A 21,454-nucleotide genomic window follows, 5' to 3' on the forward strand; every position below is an offset into this window, starting at 1 on the left:
TACACCATGTGTGTCTCGTGTATAAGAAGACACCTATGTTATAATTTGACAGTGAGCATAAATTAAACACACGCCTTTAACCGAGGTACTTTCCCTGTGATGTCACACCATGTTACGTCACAAAAGTGCAACGTCAAGAACCGGAGTTATATATAAACGTCATAATAACCATTTCCGCTTAAAATACGTGCATTTTGAAATCGCGCACGAACGACTTAAAATAGAAGCTCTTTTCTCCGTCCTGAACTAATATGCTTAAAATTCGTGACTCGCTATAGCTTACATAAACGTGTGCCCTTATAGCGCTAAATAAGATCCACAAATTGTATATTCGTGATATAACAGATTATATTTGACTGCCTCGGTTTGGCGTTTTATATTTGGACTTGATAAATCGATTAAAAAGGAATTTACGTTGGTCGGAAGAAATTTATATATATATATATATAGTACTGTGGGGTAAGATGAGATACCGTTCGCACATAATATTCCATTTTTTTCCTGATCGTGTTTTTTAACAATTAACAACGCTCTTTTAGAGTCGTAAGAATACGAATATATTTCTGTAAATATTCTTTGTTTACTACTAAATGGGACGATAAAAGAACGAATGTCGTTTTCCGGCCACGCCAGGAAAAACAAAAAATACCTTTAAAACTATTTCTTAGTTTATTTTTCACCCGTTACGTTTTTTATCGTCAATTTCAAAATTCCAGTTTTACTATTATTGTTACGTCATAATAACCTTTACCATGCACGCGTCGCACTTCCGTTTTGCGTAGACAATACACCGTGTAACGTCACAATGGTTTTTCCAATTCCATAAACGGTAGAATCGCTACAACAGCGGAAGTGGTCCATTATTAAATTACGTCAGTTTATTACCGAAAATAAACGTAAATCGTCTTCAAAACGTTTTTTATACGATTTCGGTAATAAACGAGTTAAAAGGATGAATGTAACTTGTTTATCCTCACGTGGCAAGGCAACTACAGTCGTTATAACATGGGTGTTCTGTTTCATACACCTTATGTCAGCTTACGAGTTACCACATATGTAATTGTTTTGTGGGTTTAGCAGTCACGCTTTTTTAACGTTTTTTAGCGTGTTTTAACGACTGTCGTCCGCTGCTAAATCCCTTCTCTTCACTGTTTTTATTAATTTGATCTTTGCTATCGTATTCGAAGAGAAATGATCTGTAAAAAAACGTCGGAAAAACGTTTTTTGTACGATTTCGTTTTAGACGCTATTTGCGCCATTGTGACGTCACAAAACCGACAAGTTCACAGATTCGCGTCATAGTCTTGAGTTCATTTAGTGCCCAAGGCAAAATATAACAGGCCAAGTCTCAAAATAATACATTTCAATAACATTGCGCAATATGTAATAATCACAAACCAATACAAAAACAATAGTCAAGAGAAATGCATGGAAAAAAGGCATTAACATTAAGAATGGCTCACGGAAATCTCATTTTGTCACAGTTTTAAATACAACAAGCAAGCTTTTAAAATGTGTAACTGGTATGTCATGTAAAAACTGTTTAAAAGCAAAAGGTACTTGGTTCAAATCTCGGTGCTGCTGTTCCGACAATATGCAATGCCAGAAAAAAATTATGGAATGAATGAATGTAACTTATTTATCTTCATATGGCAGGGTAATGACAGACGTATAACACTGGTGTTCTGTTTCATACACCCCGTGCAGACTTACAAATTACCATGTATGTAGTTTTTTGGTAACTATTTTTTCGCAGCAATTTTTAATTTTTTTTAAACACATACACCCACAATGGTAGCAGCATCGAGTTCTGAACCTGTGCCCTCTTGGCTAGAGGCAGGCGTAATAACCACTGTACCACAAAAACACTGCAATATACTTAAAAGTTTTGCGATAAAAAAAATTCGGCAGCTTGGCACAGAGCATGGGGTCCATTTAAACGCTCACGAATCAATGTGTATTAATTCCCCTTGTTCATCATACATTAAATTAACATTTTCCACAAAACCATTTTCAGCGCACCTAAAATCATTCTCTCCATTAACTAAAACATCTCCTAAAGTTTCGGAAGTTGAAATATGATCTTTATGCTCGTTGTCCAAAACTTCCATGGCTTCTAACTCATTTTCTGTTAATGCGACTTCATTTTCAACTTTTTCCGGTATTTCGAAATCGAAATTTGCGCTCGTAACATTTTCTTCGCCATTTAGAGTTGAAATCGTTAAAATTCCGCTATCAGGAGAACCATTATCCTCAAAATTCTCATTTCTCTTCTCTCTCACTTCCTCCTTTGTTTCTTTATTATATTCAAATCCTCCTACTCTTTGCTCTTCGCCTGTTTCTTCCTTATAATCAGGAGTAAACGCTTCTCCTGTCTCTCCGTCCATGACATCAGTAAATACGGGCAGATCTTCAAATACTTCTTGGGAGGTCCTTTTTATAACTGCTGGTCTGTGGGATAAGATGGGATACTGTTAGCCTGGGGTAAGATACCATTAGCACATAATATTCCATATTTACTGATCGTGTTTTTACCAATTAACAGCGCTCTTTTTAGAAGTTTCGAGGATATGGTTATATATATCTGTAAATATTGTTTGTTTACTATCAAAAACATTGTTACTCGTACGGGGGCACAAGGTGTATGAAACAGAACACCCGTGTTATAACAACTGTCATTACCCCTCTAGCAAGCATAAAAGTTACATCCATACAACACCGATAAAACAATATAGAGTACTCACGAAGGTTTAGTGTCTTCGTCTGTAATACATGATGATATGGAACTATACTGACTTGATGAACGGCAAGCTTTGGACATGTTCAGCGCCTTTAAACTGGATTTTAACACTGCATAAAATGTAAGTCCGTTATATTCTTATTTTTATTATTTTTTACAAATCAAGAGAGGTGGTTTTGTATTTGAATTTATTTGAAAACATATATATAGTAGGGTGGAGGAAGATTGGACACCTTTAGCACATATATTTAAATATTCCGATCGTTTTTTAAATAGTTAACAATGGTTTATGGATACAGTTTTATAATTCTTTGATTGTTCTTTGTTAACTTCTCAATGGGACATGAAAATAAAGTGAAAAGATGTCCAATCTTTCTCCACACTACTATAAAATATTTTATTGTCATTTTTTAACTTAAATCACCCACAAAGTTACATACATGGTAACTCCGAAGTGAGCACGAGGGGTATGAAACAGAACACCCGTGTTATAACCACTATCGTTTTCCGGCCACGCAAAGTAAATTTTAAAAATGATATATCGTAAAAAATTACCTGGTTCAAAGAGGTCATTAAAATGCTTAGTCAGCACGCTGGTAAAGACATTATTAATCGGCATAAATGTGGAAAGAGACGGATCGATCAAATATTCAAACCCGGACATTTTCTAAATAGAAATAATATATTTTTTCATAAAAATAACATTATAGTACGTGAAACTATTTTACTTTTTTATAAATGTAAAAAAATGGGTTTATATTCTAAAAATCACCTACAAAGTTACATATGTGGGAACTCGTAAGCGGGCACGAGGTGTATGAAACAATTGTGTTTCAACAACTGTCATTACGCTGCTACGCAAGAATAAATAAATTACATTCATTCATTCTAAAAATATGTTTCTGGCATACAATATTATTGAAACATCAGCACTGAACCTAGTACCTTTGCTTTTAAACAGCTAAATCAACAAAATAAAAAAATCACAAAAAAATAATCACCCACAAGCACAAAGTAACATACTTGGTAACTCGTAAGCGAGGTGTTAAACCCATGTTATAACGACTGTTGTTTTCCGACCATGCGAGGATAAATAAGTTACATTCATTGATTAAATAAGTTAATTCATTAGTTCAAAATCTTACATATTATATACATACCCCTTTGCATGCATGTTCTATAGCAGCTCGAGTATGTTCCATGGTAGCTGACTGAATAACTGATCGGAATAATCTCTTTTGCGCCAAAAGAATATCAAAATCAAGTTTCTAAAAAAGTAAAAAAACTATATGGTAAATTGCTTAAAATGGTAAATTGCTTAAATACGAAAATTCACTAATAGTACAAAAAAATGTTAAACACCTCCTTTTTCCAGGGAAAATACCCATTTTTTCAGGGAAAATAAAAATAGCTTGAACCCCAAAGCCCATCAAAATCGAGTTTCTAAATGACAAAAATTGGTATATTGCTTAAAATTTTCAAGAAAATTCACTAATAAACTATAAAAATGTTAAACAGGTCCCTTTTTGGAGGGGTGGGGGGGGGAATTTAGTAGGTTGGGGCAAGATGGTGCATGTTTTTTATCGTCCCATTTGGTAGTAAACAAAGAATATTTACAGAATTATATAACCGTATCCTCATAACCCTAAAGGAGCGTTATTAATTGTTAATACACAATCAGGAAATATGGGATATTATTATGTGCTAAAGGTGTCCATCTTACCCCACAGTACTATATAAAAATATTACTGTTACACTATAACATAATGTTAAACGAATACCTTTAAAACTCTGGCTTGTATTTTGGTTACCAGAGATTTGGTCAGTTTTCCGTTTCCTACAGTGACAGCATCCCCACACAAAGCCTCAAATGTACATATGGCAGAATCTAATAGCTGTATTATGTATAGACTTAATTAATATGGATTTCTAATGCAAAATTTTAAAGTCATTTTGGTTTGGATTTTTACCAGCAAAACAATAACCTTGAATTGGTTGCACCACTTTTCACAGGTGTTTATATAAGTTAAGTTGTATTTGACCGACACCCTGTATTTTTAACAGCTAGTTTTACAAAGTGTCAACAAAACAATAACCTTGAATTGGTTGCACAAATACAACAAGTTAAGTTGTATTTGACTGACACTTATTTTTAACAGTATTTATTTTTAACAGTATTTATAAGTATTTTTAACAGCTAGTTTTTAAAAAAGTTCACTTTTAACAGGTGTTTATATACACAATACTTTATTAAAAATACATTACAAAAATTACAACAACTTTTAAATCAACAGGTAAAAAACACTAACTTTTTGTTGGTGTGTGTATATACTCAGCAAAAATGGAGTAAGATTTGACTCTGGGAAAACAGCTTGAATTTGAGACAGTGCAATCATATTTGTGTTTGAAGTGGGATGCATGAATTCTGGGTTTCTGAAAAGGTATTTAGTTATTTTGTTTATAGTTGCAGATGTAATGTATGAATGTAACTTGTTTATCCCAGCGTGGCCAAAAAACGATAGTTATTATAACATAGGTGTTCTGTTTTATACACCTTGTGCCAACTTACGAGTTACCATGTATGTAACTTTGTGGGATTATCTATGTATGGCTGATAATTTGGACAAGGACAACCAAATTATCAGCCATACAGTAAAAACAATGAAAAAATCAAAAAAATTCCAACGAAAAATCAAAACAATTAACTGTCTTGCCTAGAACAGCAGTTTAAAAAAATAACCAAAAAAATACTTGAAAAAAAACCTGTTTTAAACCTAACTATTCCTTCTAATTACTAGAATACATTAGATTTATTTGACCACATAATTACTGGGTAATACTATGTTTTAAGCTGTTGTAATAACTTATTAAAACAAGCATGCATTTACGAGATTATTTCGACTTTAAAACTGGGTATTATATAAATAATGACATATGTCTAATCCCTATACAATGCAGACAGATTACAATTTCCGTATAATAGGTACATACAATATGTTGTAAGTAATTCTATGTAATTTAGGTCAAATGTTTCTTATACCCTGTCTAGGTTTTTGACTTTTGTAGAATATTTTGCCCATTTGGTAGTAAACGAAGAATATTTACAGAATTATGTAACTGTATCCTCTATGTAACTGTATGACTGTAAAAGAGCATAGTTAATTGTCAAAACATGAATAAAAACAATCGAATTTATGTGCTAACGGTATCCCATCTTACCCCCTTACTTCACAGTAATATAGTAGGGTGGAGAGAAGACGAGACACTTTTAGCACATAAAATCCAAATATCTTGATAGTGTTTTAAACAATTAACAGCGTTTTATAGGAGTCGTGAGGATACGGTTTTATAATTCTTTGAATGTCTTTGTTTACTACTAAATTCGACAAGAAAATAGAAAGAAAAAGGTGTCCCATCTTTCCCCACCCTACTACATATAAATACGAAGTATTAGGTACAACAATATCCCATCTTACCCCGCACAGTATCCCATCTTACCCCATATTAATTAAAATCTTACCTTGGGGCGTAGTCAAGTGTAGATAGAAAATATTGGTCGATATTATTCACAAAATCGGGCGACGACGTTGAAATTTTCCTCACAACACCTTCAACCAAAGTAACAAATAATTCCCGCGCTCCACGAATAGGGCCCATTAGCTGTAGAAAAGAGAGACGTGTTAAAATAGTGGAGTGGGGGAAGACGGGACACCTTTAGCACATAAAAGGCAAAAAATGACAGTTGCTACAACACCAGTGTTCTGTTTCATACACTTCGTGCCCCTTAAAAAGTTACCCCAATTTTAAAACTAGGGTGACATCATATGTTTTAGAATGTTATGCCAAAAACAGATTTTACCCTGCTGTTAGATGTCTATAAAAACAAGCAGAGCCAAAGCATACTGCATTAACCACATTAATCAATGCCGTTTCCTATGTTTGACAACTATGAGTGTAACTGTATTCTAACAATGTCACCCTCGATTTTGTGCAAATTTTCAAAAAACGTTTCCCTACCATAATATAATACCCCTATACTATGAGAAAATTCAGTAATTTGTCACGAAAAATTGCATTTTTTGTTGTGATTACATTGTTGTTATCTGGAGAGAAATACCTTGCGTGCGTGTTTTGTTGTTTTAGTAGTTGTTGTTGAAAAACAAATGAAACTTAACTGCTTTATTTAGTGGTTTTATTTTGTGTTTAAACTAGTTTTTAAATGTTGGCATTTTGCATTATCTGGTTAATTTCTAACAGTTTTATTCTATATGAATGTATGCCTAGCCCTATTTTATTCGTTGAGGGTGAGGCCCTTGTCAAGGACCTGGGATTTAGGCCAGGTTTGGCCCATTACCCCAACACTTGAGAAGCCAATTTAAGATGTATGCTTAATTTTTTTCTCTGCAAAAAAGAGGCACTATATATATATATATATATATATATATACTATTAAATTGGCAAATATATTTCATTTTTACAGTAAGCGTTTTTACCCTAAGCAAAAAACATGCTACCTTTTATTCAAAATGCATATATATAACAGTACCAGCAAAACAACAGAAGCTACAAGTGCTCTTAATAATACCAACTTTTATTACATTCTTGAAGTGGTGTATAAAAAACACATTTAAATGTGATTCTGACTGCAGCACTATATATAGTAGGGTGGGGGAAGCTGGGACACCTTTTAATTCTATTTTCTCGTCTCATTTTGTAGTAAACAAAGAACATTCAAAGAATTATAAAACTATATCCTTACAACTCCCATAGACCGTTGTTAATTGTTTAAAACATATCAGAATATTTGGATATTATTTTCTAAAGGTGTCCCATCTTTTCTCATAGTACTATATGTATGGGTACTTACAATACGCATAGGTACTTACAGAATCATACAAAGTTGATATAACTCTTGGAACATGGGGTAGAATTTCACTTTTTAACACAGAGTCAAAGCACTCAACTAATTCACCTAAACACACAAAATCTCTTTGAAGTAAAAGGCTTATACATACATTAGATAAGTGGTATTTATAACACCTTAACTATAAAGGCTGTTTTCAAACTAAATGAATGAATGTAACTTGTTTATCTTGGTGTGGCGGGGCAACACAGTCGGTATAACACGAGTATTCTGTTTCATACACCTCGTGCCCGCTTAAGAGTTACCAAGTATGTTATTTTGTGGGTAAATTATTGTTTTCAAATATCAGTATTTATGGTAACAATACATTTGACATATATATCTATATATATTTTTATTCATATAGTATCACATTTATTTTAAATAAAGTTAAATCATATATATAAATAAACATTTAATAAATACTAGTACAATAACTATACTTATACTATACATTACATACCTTCAATAGCTTTTGCACAGTTTTCATAAGTGTCAAAAATTTCTGGCATTTTGGCTATCATGTTAACGCGTTGTTCTTTGCATCTTATTTCTGCTTCCAAGCGCTGTTGTGTATATTCCAAACCAATTATTTTCTATAAGAAAAAGTATTTAGTGTTATAAAGGGGTGGAATTTACACCCAACACCCTGTACTTTAAACATGGGGTGGAATTTACACCCAACACCCTGTACTTTAAACATGGGGTGGAATTTACACCCAACACCCTGTACTTTAAACATGGGGAGGAATTTACACCCAAAACCCTGTACTTTAAACATGGGGTGGAATTGACACCCAACACGTTGTATTTTAAACATGGGGTGGAATTGACACCCAACACCCTGTACTTTAAACATGGGGTGGAATTTACACCCAACACCCTGTACTTTAAACATGGGGTGGAATTTACACCCAACACCTTGTACTTTAAACGTGGGGAGGAATTTACACCCAACACCCTGTACTTTAAACATGGGGAGGAATTTACATCCAACACCCTGTACTTTAAACGTGGGGAGGAATTTACACCCAACACCCTGTACTTTAAACATGGGGTGGAATTTACACCCAACACCTTGTACTTTAAACATGGGGAGGAATTTACACCCAACACCCTGTACTTAAAACATGGGGTGGAATTGACACCCAACACCCAAGAATACAAAAAATCTAATACAACATCTCTTAATAGATCTACATATCATCAAAAACACAAGTCAAGATTTTCTATTAGACTACTATAATGATGGATCTAAAGACTCACAAATGAATTATTTATACTGGATTTACTCATTACATGCACCAAACCTGGGGTGGAAAGGTAGGCTACCCTAGAATTTTTGACACTGCATTAATCAGTAAACAATAAAACCAATAAGTTATATTTGTTTTATAGGATTGTGTGTCTAACTATCCCTGCCTCCCCTGCGTTTAAAAACTTTTTTCGTTTTATTTAGGTTTTCTAAAGAAAAACTTATTTTATTTATATTTAAAAAATAGTTTAAAAAAAAAGTTTTTAAAAGTTTTTTTTTGAAGTTAATTTTTTTTTAAGTTTCGCCCCTATGTTACACAACATAACCACAAGTAAACCGGTACCTTCATCCATTTATAAGTCTCGAACATGATAAAGTTCCATGTTTTATACTTAGTAACTAATCCTCCAGTAATATGGGGCAGTAAAACTACTTTACAATCTTGAGATTGTATTTCTATCATCATGTCTGCAAGAATCTGTAAATATATAAGATAACATTATATATATAATTACATATAGTAGGGTGGGGGAAAATGGGACGTCTTTTCGTTCTATTTTCTCTTCCCATTTGGTAGTAAACAAAGAACATTTAAAGAATTATAAATCTGTATCCTCATGACTTCCATAAACCGTTGTTAATTGTTTAAAACACGATCAGGATATTTGAATATAGAAGAGTGTCCTATCTTCTCCCATCCTACTATATATATATATACCTTTAATATGCAAATGTCCCAACGCAATTGCTTCAACCCAGTGGTCATTAATGGGTTGTCCAAACTATCAGCCACACATAAAAAAACATGAAAAAAGATCCCACCAAAATAATCACCCACAAAGTAACGTAACTGGTAAGCTGGCACAAGGTGTATGAAACAGAACACCCGTGTTTAACGACTGTCGTTTCCCCGCCATGCGAGGATAAAGTAAGTTACATTCATTCAATCATATATGTATATACTTTTTAATAAAAACAACAATTTCTATTTACCTCTTCTTGTGTACCAGATAGTAAAGAACGGTCAACGGCAAACTCTTGTAGCCTTATGGATTGTTCTATCGCGAACATGAACGCATCATTTCCCACTTCATCCTTATTGTGAACCCCTGTGGAAAATTAGTGAGTTTTTTGTCAAAAATTTGTACATAGTACTGTGGGGTAAAATGGGCTAACACATAATATCCCATATTTCCTAAGTGTGTTTTAAACAATTAACAACACTCTTTTAGAGCCGTAAAGATATGGGTATATAATTCTGTAAATATTTTTAGTTCACTACCAAATAGGAAGATAAAAGTGAATGAAAACATGTACCATCTTACCCCAAAGTACTCTAACTGTGGAATTTCGTTTAATTTTTAATTTTTTTTAATTTTTAATTTCTTTAAAAAAAATTATAATGATTTTATAAATACAATTATCATTTTTACAGTACTTCTTTAAAAATAATCATTTAATTTTTTTATAAATTTTATATTAAAAAAATCGCAAAACATCAAAAAATCGTGACTGGGCAATGGCTTGTTTAAAATGCCACACCTAATCAAGGAGTGTCTTATACAAACATGCCCAAATTTTGCTTTCAATCTGCCGAGAGCTAGTGTTTACTCTAAATAAATAAACAGCGCGTTGCATTTAAACTCAACGCAAAAAGCTCTCTTTAAAGTTGGCATTTTGGCCAGTTTTCCCAGAATTTCTAGGTTTTGTAAATTTTTATATGCAGTTATTTGTATAGTGTATATGTTCGAGCTAAGAAATTGTTTATTAATTTTGTTAAATTCTGAATGTGCAGTGCTGTTATTGTTTATTGTTGATAGGCTGTATTATGCTATGTGAAATTGAGTCCTGAATTGATATATACAGTTCTATACACCAGACAAGTTAAATACGCTACAACTGGTAAGCTGGCACGAGGTGTATGAAACAGAATACCTGTGTTATAACAATTGTCATTACACCGCCACAAACGAATAAATAAGTTATTACATTGATTCATTAATTCATTAATGCATCTATTTATTCATTCACCTTCTAAGTGGCGAATTGCGTCCCTTAAAACGCGCACCCAGCTTTCTTTTTCGATCGCAGTTTCAGCTGCAAAGTAAGTAGTCGTTCGCCAAGTGTGACTCGCCGAAAAAATATGCTGAGTCGGCCTTTTTCCGGCTCGTCCAATCATAGTGACTTTGCGAGAAAACGCAACAAGGTCTTGGTTGACATAACCTGGGAATAAATGAATAAATTATTGGGTGAAATAAATTTGTTTGAGTTGGTTGATATTGATATATGAATAATGAAAAAGTGAATGTTTTTCCTCCGGTTATATAAATGAATAAATGAATGAATTTGGGTGAATGCATAAAAGAATAGATGAATGAATAAATAAATGAATGAATGAATTATCTTTGTTATGTATGGTTGACAATTTGGACAACCCATAGAGAGACCAATTGCCGTTAGGTGTCTTGCCCAAGGACACATACACCCACATTTATTAGCAGCACCAAGTCTCGAACCCATAACCTTTGCGATATAGGCATACATGCCAATCACTGCCATAGCGCTAACAAAATGTCAAATCAAATGTCAAATCACCGTAAAATTTGTCTTACCAAATTCACAACATGAAATTTCTAGTTTCTTATGCAGATAAGTGTCCACGTCTGTAAGGACTTTATATCCACTGTATTTAGCATTGAATAGGTGACCATTACTTTGCTCATAATCCTATAACAGTAAATTGGTATTGCATTTTTAATGTCATTTTAAAACTACTTTCATGGTATAGGCTAATTTCTAATAGTAATTTTAAAGCATATATAGTAGGGTGGGGAAAGATGGAACAGCTTTTTATTCTAGTTTTTCGTCACATTTGGTAGTAAACAAAGAAAACTTAAATTATTATAAACCTTATCCTTACGACTCCCATAGACTGTTGTTAATTGTTTAAAACACAACCAGGATACTTGGATATTATGTGCTAAAGATGTCCCATTTTCCCCCACCCTACTATATATATATGTGTAAAATTTTCAAGACCAATTTTCAAGTACTTAATAACACATTGTCATTAAATCACTTCAAAATATAACAGCATACACAAATGCTCTTACAGTGGCATAAATTAAACATTATAGCTTTTATTCTGTTGGCCTTAATTTAGCATAAGAAATATATAGCCTGGAGCTATGTAATTGAAATTTAGCCAAATTTTGCTGGGTACTTATGCACCCAATATATGTATGTCCAGCTGTAGTGATGCACTCAAGTGTCTTATGGCTTGTTTAAACTGCCTATTCATGAAGCAATAACCTTGAATTGTTGGGCTATTTATGTTTATTATATTATGTATTAATGATAAAATATTTGTAAAAAATATTTTTAAGGTCAAAAATATGTATTATAAAATGTATGTAAACGTACGAAAACTAGAATTAGTAGCGCATTGGAAAAGCTGTTTAATCTACTATATAAAACACTAAAACACATATCCTATAAAATACATATAAAGTTCAGTATGTATTATTATATATTTTAACATGTACAAAGTATTAAATATGATATAAACACATTTATTCAAATAAATTTAAGAAAAAACACAGTTTTTATTGTGTAAATATATTCATATACATTCAAATACATATATTTAGTATGTTTTAATTTATATTCAAATTCAATAAAATAATAATATATATATATATATTATTCAAAATTTCAAATGCATAAAACACATAAAAAGTATACAGTGTATATAATATATATATATTTTCAAATAAATTCAAATGTAAAACTACCTCTTTTGACATGTAAAATTCCAGCGTATAATTTGAGTGTAACACGCAGTATAACTGCTTCCATTTTTTGCCAGTGTTCTTTGATAATACGTATAAGCTGCCCTGCTTAATTGGTCTGTTATAACTTTGCCACTGTAAATAATAATAAATTTTATTTGTCTTTTTGATTAAAACAAAAGTGTGCATAAAGACACAAACACACAATGGGGGGAAAATACCGGAAATGTTTTGTTTTTGAATAGTTCCAAAACAAAGCTGTGTTTCGGCTGGGGAATACTGTTATTTATTTATAGCATGTTCTACGAATATACAATCGAGATTGTGTCCTGTGCATAAACCCAATGACTCATTTTTTTGTTAGCGTGATTGTTTTCTTATACACCAGACACACATGGTGAATTCATACACCTCATGCTCACTGTCAAGTTAAAACATGGGTGTCTTCTTATACACCAGACACACATGGTGAATTCATACACCTCATGCTCACTGTTGAGTTATAACATGGGTGTTTTCTTATACACCAGACACACATGGTGTATTCATACACCTCATGCTCACTGTCAAGTTAAAACAGCAAAAACAATATATATATATATATACTACACAAAACACATAGTAATTAAATACTGCATATTCAAATACACATATAATAGGGTGGGGAAGATGGAACACATTTTTATTGTATTTTCTTTTCCTATTTGGTAGTAAAACAAACAACATTCAAAAAATTATAAAACCGCTTCCTCACGACTCTAAAAGGGCGTTGTTAATTGTTTAAAACAGGATTAGGATATTTGGATATTATGTGTTAAGGTGTCCCATCTTACCACACAGTACTATATGTTATTGTATTTGTATTCACAATACACATGACATATAATCTCTGCATAATACGTAACTTATTCAGATTTAGAATTTACATTTCTTTGTCGCAGCTGCCATTTCTGACATCCATCTTTTCCACTGTATTCGCGATTTACTTTTTGTAAGTAAAACCACATGTATGCTGCCTCATAACGCTTGACAAATATTTTCGCATAGTCCAAATTTGATTCTGAAACAAAAATAAAACAAGTTAATTCTAAAAAAAATTTTAACAACTTTTGGAGTGCATATTATGTTATTTATAATTTTTGCAATAAAAAAATTTTTTTTAGTAAATTGACATCAAATGAATGAATGAAACTTATTTGTCCTCGCATAGCAGGGCATCAACAGTGATTAACTATAACAAAGGTGTCATATTCCATACACCTTGTGCCTGCTTACGAGTTTCCACGTATGTAACTTTGTGGCATGAGTGTTTATTTATATTTATCCTTATTCTGAATATTTTAACTATAGGTGTAAACATGCTGACAATATATCTGTCTTGTTAGTAGGTTGTGGAGTTTTTATGTTGTATTTACACATTATATATATATATAGTAGGATAGGGGAAGATGGGACAACCTTTTTATTCTTTTTTCTCGTCCCATTTGGTAGTAAACAAAGAACATTCAAAGAACTATTAAACGGTATCCTCACAACTCCTATAGACCATCGGTAATTGTTTAAAACATAATCAGGATATTTAGATACTATGTGCTAAAGGTGTCCCATCTTCCCATGCAGTACTGTATATATATATATATAAATATATATTATATTATGTAATATTTATATGTAATGTATCTGACATATAGTCTGGTATACTGGTAAACTGTATTTGTCCTTTGTATAGTAAAGAACCAACACCGCCAGTTTTACTAAGAAAAATACAGCCATTTTAAACTAAGTACATATATGACACGGTCTGTAGTAAAATATGCAACGCGTATGCTATTACAGCATTATGTAATCTGAGTTATTATTATAATATACAGTATATACAATAGGGCACACACATAATATTGTAGGGTGGGAAAGATGGGACACATTTAGAAAACAATATCACCTTTAGCAAATAATATCCTGATCGTGTTTTTAACAATTAACAACGGTCTATGGGAGTCATGAAGATACGGTTTTATAATTCTTTGAATGTTCATTGTTTACTACCAAATAGGACAAGAAAATAGAATAAAAAGGTGTCCCATCTCTCTCACCTTACTATATTATTAACACCATGTACACACAGTATTACTATAGCGCATTCTACTACACTACGCTATATTTACATTGCGTTAATCATTTACAGGCAAATGTTACTATGTGTCAAAGTATATTCTCCTTTTGAGTGCTATAATTACTCAAAAGTATTGTACAAAAAAAGTTAAAAACTGCTTAATTTTTTAGGTTACTATAATTATAATAATGTAATGTAAAAAAATATTTTGTTAGGCTGCTATAATTAATAATACTGTACTGTAAAAAGAATTAAAAACAATTTTTTTGAGTTACTATATTTATAAAAATGTATTGTACAAAAAATATTAAAAAATATGATAAATAAACCAACTTACGGTACACTTGATCTGCACTGTGTCCTTCTATTTTTGTTCCACTTAAAATAAGCAACGACAATGTCTTACCCATGTTCCTATACTACAATATTATAATGCTAAAACATGCTGAGTTAAAAGCGAAATTTGTTATCTAAAACCCTGTTTGAAAAGAATAGTAAAATATAAATTAGTGCAAAAAAATTAAAAGTTAAAATACACACATATATATATATATAGATAGATACATAAATAAAATGAATATATATAATATATATACATATATGTATAAAGTTAGGTGCAAAAAAAACAGGAAAATTACCTATATTTTAGAAAATAAACGCATTATACAATAAAACATACAATTTAATTAATAAAAAATGCTCAATTTGAAAAACAAAGCAACACAAAACATTTTTTAATTGGAACACAGTAATAAAACAAAGAAAAAACAAAATACATTTAACTACAATGAATTTATAACCAAAAACAGTAAATTTTAAGTTCTAAACTGATATTAAAATAACAATATAAATAATAAGTTCTTTTTCTACCTGCCGAATAACAAAACAAAAAAACCTAAACTTCTAAACGTTTTTACCTTAAATTTCTAGTTTTGGTTACATTTCTTAAGGGGTATTTTTGCTCCCAAATAACAGCAGCACAGGCCAAAAAAGCGAATAACAACAACCACCAATTAAATTCATAAAAACTACACATTGTGACATGCTGTTTGTTTGTACTTTCAAAGTTCCTGTAAAATCGTGACTTAGTTTCGTGCGTTTGCGTGCGAGGTATTTAGTTTCTGGCTCTCTCTTTCGTATGTAAGTACTCTGAAATGCATACGTGACGTCACACCACGTACGTCATTTTAAAAACAAACGTAACAGGGAAACCCCCGCGGATGTGAGTGAACATTGCTCTTTAACGCCAACGCGCGGAAGGAAAATTTGCAAAAAAAATTTTTTGAAAACATTTTTTTAAAGTTTATTTATACTCTAAACGCATGTTTTTTTTAATTGGTTATATACCGCTATAAATTGTTTTTATATATTTTAAATAGGCAATTTTTAAAAATAAGCAAATTTAAACAAAAAATAAATATGTTTTCCAAATTTGTAAAAACCTCCTATTATCTTTTCTACATCGCAAACAAATTATTTTAACACTTGTATTTTATTTAATTAATAATTTTAATCACAAAATTTAACAGCCCCTTTAATTTTTTGTCGAAAACACCGAAAATTTTAAATAACAAAATTCTATTTGCTTTTTCACAAAAGATTGGCTAATTTTTGCGTGGGCGTATGTATTAGAAAATACGTTCAAAGTTGACCTGTTAAACGGCTAACCGCTGTAAAAGACAATTTTAGTAGTAATTTATGGAGTCTATGATACTTGTACATTTATAAATATGATATAACGTATATATTTTACGTATTATGACAGTTTGTTGCGTTTTTCCAAAAGCGTATATTTTTGGTCATAACTCGGAAAATATTGGAGGTAGAATTAATTTTGAGGCACCGTTGAAATGGTATTACTGAGACGAATCATATAAATTCAACCCTTTTTAATTTTGATCTATATTTAAGAAAATATCCGCAACCACGCGCAACCCGCACATTTTAAAGCGACCCGTATAAAACAGTTCCGTTTTTTATATAACTGGCTCTTTTAATTGATCTGATCTTCGTTACTATTCCCAAAATATAATCAAAGTTTATGTTTTGCAGAGTTAGGGTAATTAATTCCAGAACAGATATATTTTTTACATATTATGACATTTTGTTGCGTTTTTCCCAAGGCGTATAAAAAAGTTGCGTTTTTTGTTTATAACTGGCTGCTTGGTTACTATATTCAAAAAATAATCAAAGTTTATGTTTTGCAGAGTTAGGGTAATTAATTCCTGCACAGATATAATGCTTGCTTCTGAAATTATGGTTAAACCAGTCACATTAGTTAGTGTTTCCATGACAAAAACGGCGAAAATAGTCGTTTTTTTGCCACTTTCTGGATTAATATTTACTGTCATGTGGTCCATTCTGTTTGATTTGGAAAATTCAACTGCGACACATTGTAAAGTAAGTTCTGTTCATTATTTTTGCCTGCCTCTCTAACCCAGAGGTAATGTGTTCAAGGCTTGTCGCTGCTACCATTTGGGCGTATGTGTCCTTGGGCAAGATCCTTTACGGCAATTGCTCTAACCCAGTGGTTACTAATGGGTTGTACACAGAATAAAAACAGTCACACACTAAGTTACATATGTGGTAACTTGTAAGCGGGGACGAGGTGTATGAAACAAAACACCTGTGTTATAACAACTGTCGTTTCCCCGCCACGCTAGAATAAACAAGTTTCATTCAGGACTAATAAAACCGTATCCCTACAACTCTAAAAAAGCGTTAAAATATTATTTGCTAACAGTACCCATCCTACCCTACAGTACTATATATATATATATATATAATAAGACTCCTATTTTACAGGTAGCAAATTACCTACCCTCAGTTAGTGCTGCTATAGCATTAACACCACAAGCTTATATATGGAGATTTAATATAGCCCTACATTCTATGCCAAGATATATGTTACTACTTATGTATTGGGAGTGGCACTACAAAAGAACTGTGGACAGATCAAAATTGGTGAGTTTTCGAGTTTTTTTTGTCCGCACAGTGGTTAGAATGCATGTTTCTAGTTCAGAGGTTATGGGTTCAAGGCTCGACACTGTTACAATTGTAGGCTTAGTTTTTTATAAACAAAATTTGTGGCACAGTAGTTAGCGTGCATGTTTTTTAGTTCAGAAGTTGTGGGTTCAAGGCTTGACGCTGTTATTATTATATGCCTGGTGATTTATGAATTTTAAATTATACTTTGTGTATTTTTAATGCTGCTACCATTGTGGGCGTATGTGTCTTTGGTTAAGACACCTAACGGCAATTGCTCCAACCCAGTGGTCCCTTACGGGTTTTTAAATTGTCAGTCATAGATTAAAAAAAACAATCACCCACAAAGTTACATACGTGGTAACTGGTAAGCCCGCACGAGGTGTATGAAACACAAAACACTCGTGTTATAACGACTGTCATTACCCCACCACGCAAAGATAAAAACGTTACATTCAATAATTTATTTACATTATATATGTGACTAACAAAATACATAATTTCAATTACAGCTTGCGCCTTTGCATAAGTTGTTGATAATTTTAGCTGTCGGCGCAAATTTTGTCGAACTTTCTGCTTTGCTTGGTTTGTCTATCATTTCATCAACTGAAAGTCCTAGTACGTTATTTTGTATGTCTTATTTTTGCTCTTTTTATATATTTGTGTATAGTACTGTGGGGTAAGATGGAATAAAATTATGGACCATTTTGCCCCAACCTACTATATAAAACTGATATTTTAAAAGTGTCTTTAAAAAAAAGATATAGTACTGTGGGGTAAAATGGTTACCATAAGCACATAATATCCCATATTTCCTAATCGTGTTTTTAACAATTAACAAAATATTATTCTATTAGAATTGTGAGGTTACGGTTATATAATTCTTGTTAACTACCAAATGGGACGATAAATGAGAATTAAAACATAAACCATCTTACCTTAACCTACTATTCTAACACTAACTATACTGAAAGTTTAAAAAAATAACTTTAAGTATAAATACATTTATTTAAATATATAAATATTGACCTAAATTTTTAACATAAAGAAAACTGTTTAAAATTTTAAATTTTTTTTAGAGATTTTTTACAACTTTGAATCATGATATATTCATGTGATTCCAGGCGCTCATGAGACTTCATTCATCTTATTCATGATTGGTTCAATCACGTGCATGATATCTTCATGCCTATTAAACACTACTATGGTTATTGAGACAGAAAATGAGAAAAAATCGAAAAACACAAAATTATTTGCTGTAGTTATACACATAACGTCTTTTATCTCAGCGTTATATTTTTATTTTCGGCACAATGCAAAGTGTGAGCCAGGAGGTATGTGATGGTTTATTATTATTTATAGAAATAATGTTTTGAATCTTGTAAAATCTGGGGTGACATTTAGGGATGCACATTACAGAATTTCGAATCTTATAGATTCGAATCCTTTTGTATTCGAATCTAATTACGGGATTCGGTATTCTGTTTAATGACGTCATCACGCGTCATCTCATATACTATATTAACAATTTTTAAACCTTAATATTTTTGAAAAAAAAATATTTTTGTGTTTGTGGGACTTTCGAGAGTAAACGTTTTGCAACGTCTTTTCATAGCCTGCTATACGTTTCATGGGGCAAAAACTACCCAATAGTACAATTTTTGATCATTTTACAGCTGATTATCAAACAAGGCTATTAGGCTATTATGAAAGACTCAATAAACTGACTTATGTGGGTAAAAATATTTTTTCCTATAAATGTAAAAAGATTCGAAATTCTAGATTCGGAATTCTAGATTCGGAATTCTAGATTCGAAATAAAGTATTCTAGGATATCCTAGAATACCTAATTATTCTGTAATGTGCATCCCTAGTGACATTGAATGCACTATATTTTTTTGGTCTGCTTGTTTGTATAGACACCTAGCAGCAGGGTAAAATCTGGGGTGACATTGTTAAAATACAGTTACACTCATAGTTGTCAAACATAGGGAACCTCATTGATTAATGTTGACCAATTAAAGATTTTACCCTGCTGTTAGGTGTCTATACAAACAAGCAGAGCCAAAGTATATTGCATTCACCACATTAATCAATGAGGTTCCCTATGTTTAACAACTATTAGTGTAACTTCATTTTAACAATGTCACCCCAGATTTTGTCAAATAATCAAATTATATTTAATAATTATGGACAAACAAATTATAGATAACATTTTAAGCTTATAACAAATTAGATTTAATGCATGAATGCATTTAATAAAGATAATAATTTAAATGCATTTATAAAAAATGCATGAACGCATTTAATAATATTTTTTTTTCAGTGTACAGTTTATTTGCTCTGAGTGAGTATATAGTGATTATTTCAAACATGTTCTTTCATTACCAACATGGACTTGACTTTTGTGCCTACAAAATACAAGTGAATAACAACAATGATCCACAAAAAATCAGCTAAAAACTGTGAAAAATTCTGTGAATCTGGACTTGATCCAGTGCTGATGAAGTTGGACGATTCTCGTAACAAAAAAACAGTCACGGTCAAGTGCTATGAAATATATGATAGACAAAAATCACGTCTAACAAATTGTGTTGTATAGTACGGTGGGGGAAGACGGGACATCTTTAGCACATAATATCCAAATATCCTGATCGTGTTTTAAACAATCAACAACAGTCTATGGGAGTCGTGAGGATATGGTTTTATAATTCGTTGAAAGTTCTTTGTTTACTACTAAATAGGACGAGATAATAGAATAAATAGGTGTCCCATTTTCCCCACCCTACTATATATATAACATGTTATATTAATTATACCAACCTATTAGAACATAAAAAATCAATTCAAACCAATGTATTGCAGTTATGTACACATAACAGCAAAACAATATAGTCAAAAACGCAATTGCTTAAGAATATATTAAACAATTCAGATTACTTATAACAACTGTTTTTTTACACTGTGTATTAAATGTTAACGAGTGTGAGTGTGATTCATATTGCAATATATCTGTATAATGTGTGTAATTTCCCCAATATTTAGTATTTATATGTTTGTGTGTTCTAATTCTGTTATACAGTTTGCTATATACATAAGCTGTTAGGCACCAAACTTTTAAAAACACAGGGGAGGCAGGGATAGTTAGACACACATTCCTATGAAACTAATCTAACTTATTGGTTGTAATGTTTACTGATTAATGCAGTGTAAAAATTCCAGGGTTTGCCTGCCTACCCTGCCACCCCAGGTTTGGCGCCTATGACTATAGTAATTGTGTTTTTCAATGCAAAATATTTATTCAATTAAAAGAAGTTTTTGTTTTGCAATTTTTTGATTTATATATATGTGTGTACTTATTTTTCCTGATGTGTTTTTGCTCTTAGTTCTTAGCTATTATAAATACCCAAGTGACCTAGCTAAATAGTTTATTATTTTTCCAAGTATATTCTGTCAAACACTATAATTTATTTCAAATTATTTGGTAACTACTGTCGAATTTAAAATTGCATTTTAAACACGGTTTGATGTTACTTATTTCCAAAATATGCCATTTTTCAAAAAAATGCTTCCTAAAAAAGTTACCAAAAATTCTTTTTTTTCTAAAGGATTTTTCAAGACCTGAATTTCTGCTGCTATTTTCAGATTTAGGTTAAATGTAAAACTT

General features: G+C 31.7%; 2 protein-coding genes across 3 annotated transcripts; one reads left to right on the forward strand and one right to left on the reverse strand.

Annotated features, from left to right (window-relative positions):
- Positions 1 to 1,367: 1,367 nt before the first annotated feature.
- Positions 1,368 to 15,309, reverse strand: LOC149725760 (protein Niban 2-like). The gene is made up of 16 exons (XM_089891013.1): positions 15,140 to 15,309; positions 13,616 to 13,749; positions 12,693 to 12,824; positions 11,511 to 11,625; positions 10,930 to 11,121; positions 9,892 to 10,007; positions 9,242 to 9,376; positions 8,107 to 8,239; positions 7,627 to 7,712; positions 6,261 to 6,400; positions 5,050 to 5,173; positions 4,522 to 4,635; positions 3,901 to 4,008; positions 3,296 to 3,407; positions 2,745 to 2,850; positions 1,368 to 2,451 (listed from the first exon to the last, which is right to left on the reverse strand). The coding sequence occupies exons 1-16, from the start codon at positions 15,210 to 15,212 to the stop codon at positions 1,944 to 1,946; spliced, it is 2,328 nt and encodes a 775-aa protein (XP_089747139.1). The 5' UTR covers positions 15,213 to 15,309; the 3' UTR covers positions 1,368 to 1,943.
- A 1,669-nt stretch (positions 15,310 to 16,978) lies between these two features.
- On the forward strand, positions 16,979 to 21,433 carry LOC149725761 (acyltransferase PGAP2-like). Of its 2 annotated transcripts, none has more exons than XM_089891402.1 (5): positions 16,979 to 17,202; positions 17,608 to 17,766; positions 18,300 to 18,417; positions 18,912 to 19,121; positions 20,114 to 21,433. In XM_089891402.1, the coding sequence occupies exons 1-5, from the start codon at positions 16,999 to 17,001 to the stop codon at positions 20,245 to 20,247; spliced, it is 825 nt and encodes a 274-aa protein (XP_089747528.1). In that variant the 5' UTR covers positions 16,979 to 16,998; the 3' UTR covers positions 20,248 to 21,433. The 2 variants fall into 2 exon arrangements, with proteins under 2 accessions (XP_089747528.1, XP_089747530.1); XM_089891404.1 differs by having other exon boundaries at positions 16,980 to 17,202; positions 18,300 to 18,405.
- Positions 21,434 to 21,454: the final 21 nt, after the last annotated feature.

Source organism: Ciona robusta, chromosome 13 (assembly GCF_009617815.1).
Source record: "Ciona robusta chromosome 13, ASM961781v2".
Lineage (NCBI taxonomy): Eukaryota > Metazoa > Chordata > Ascidiacea > Phlebobranchia > Cionidae > Ciona > Ciona robusta.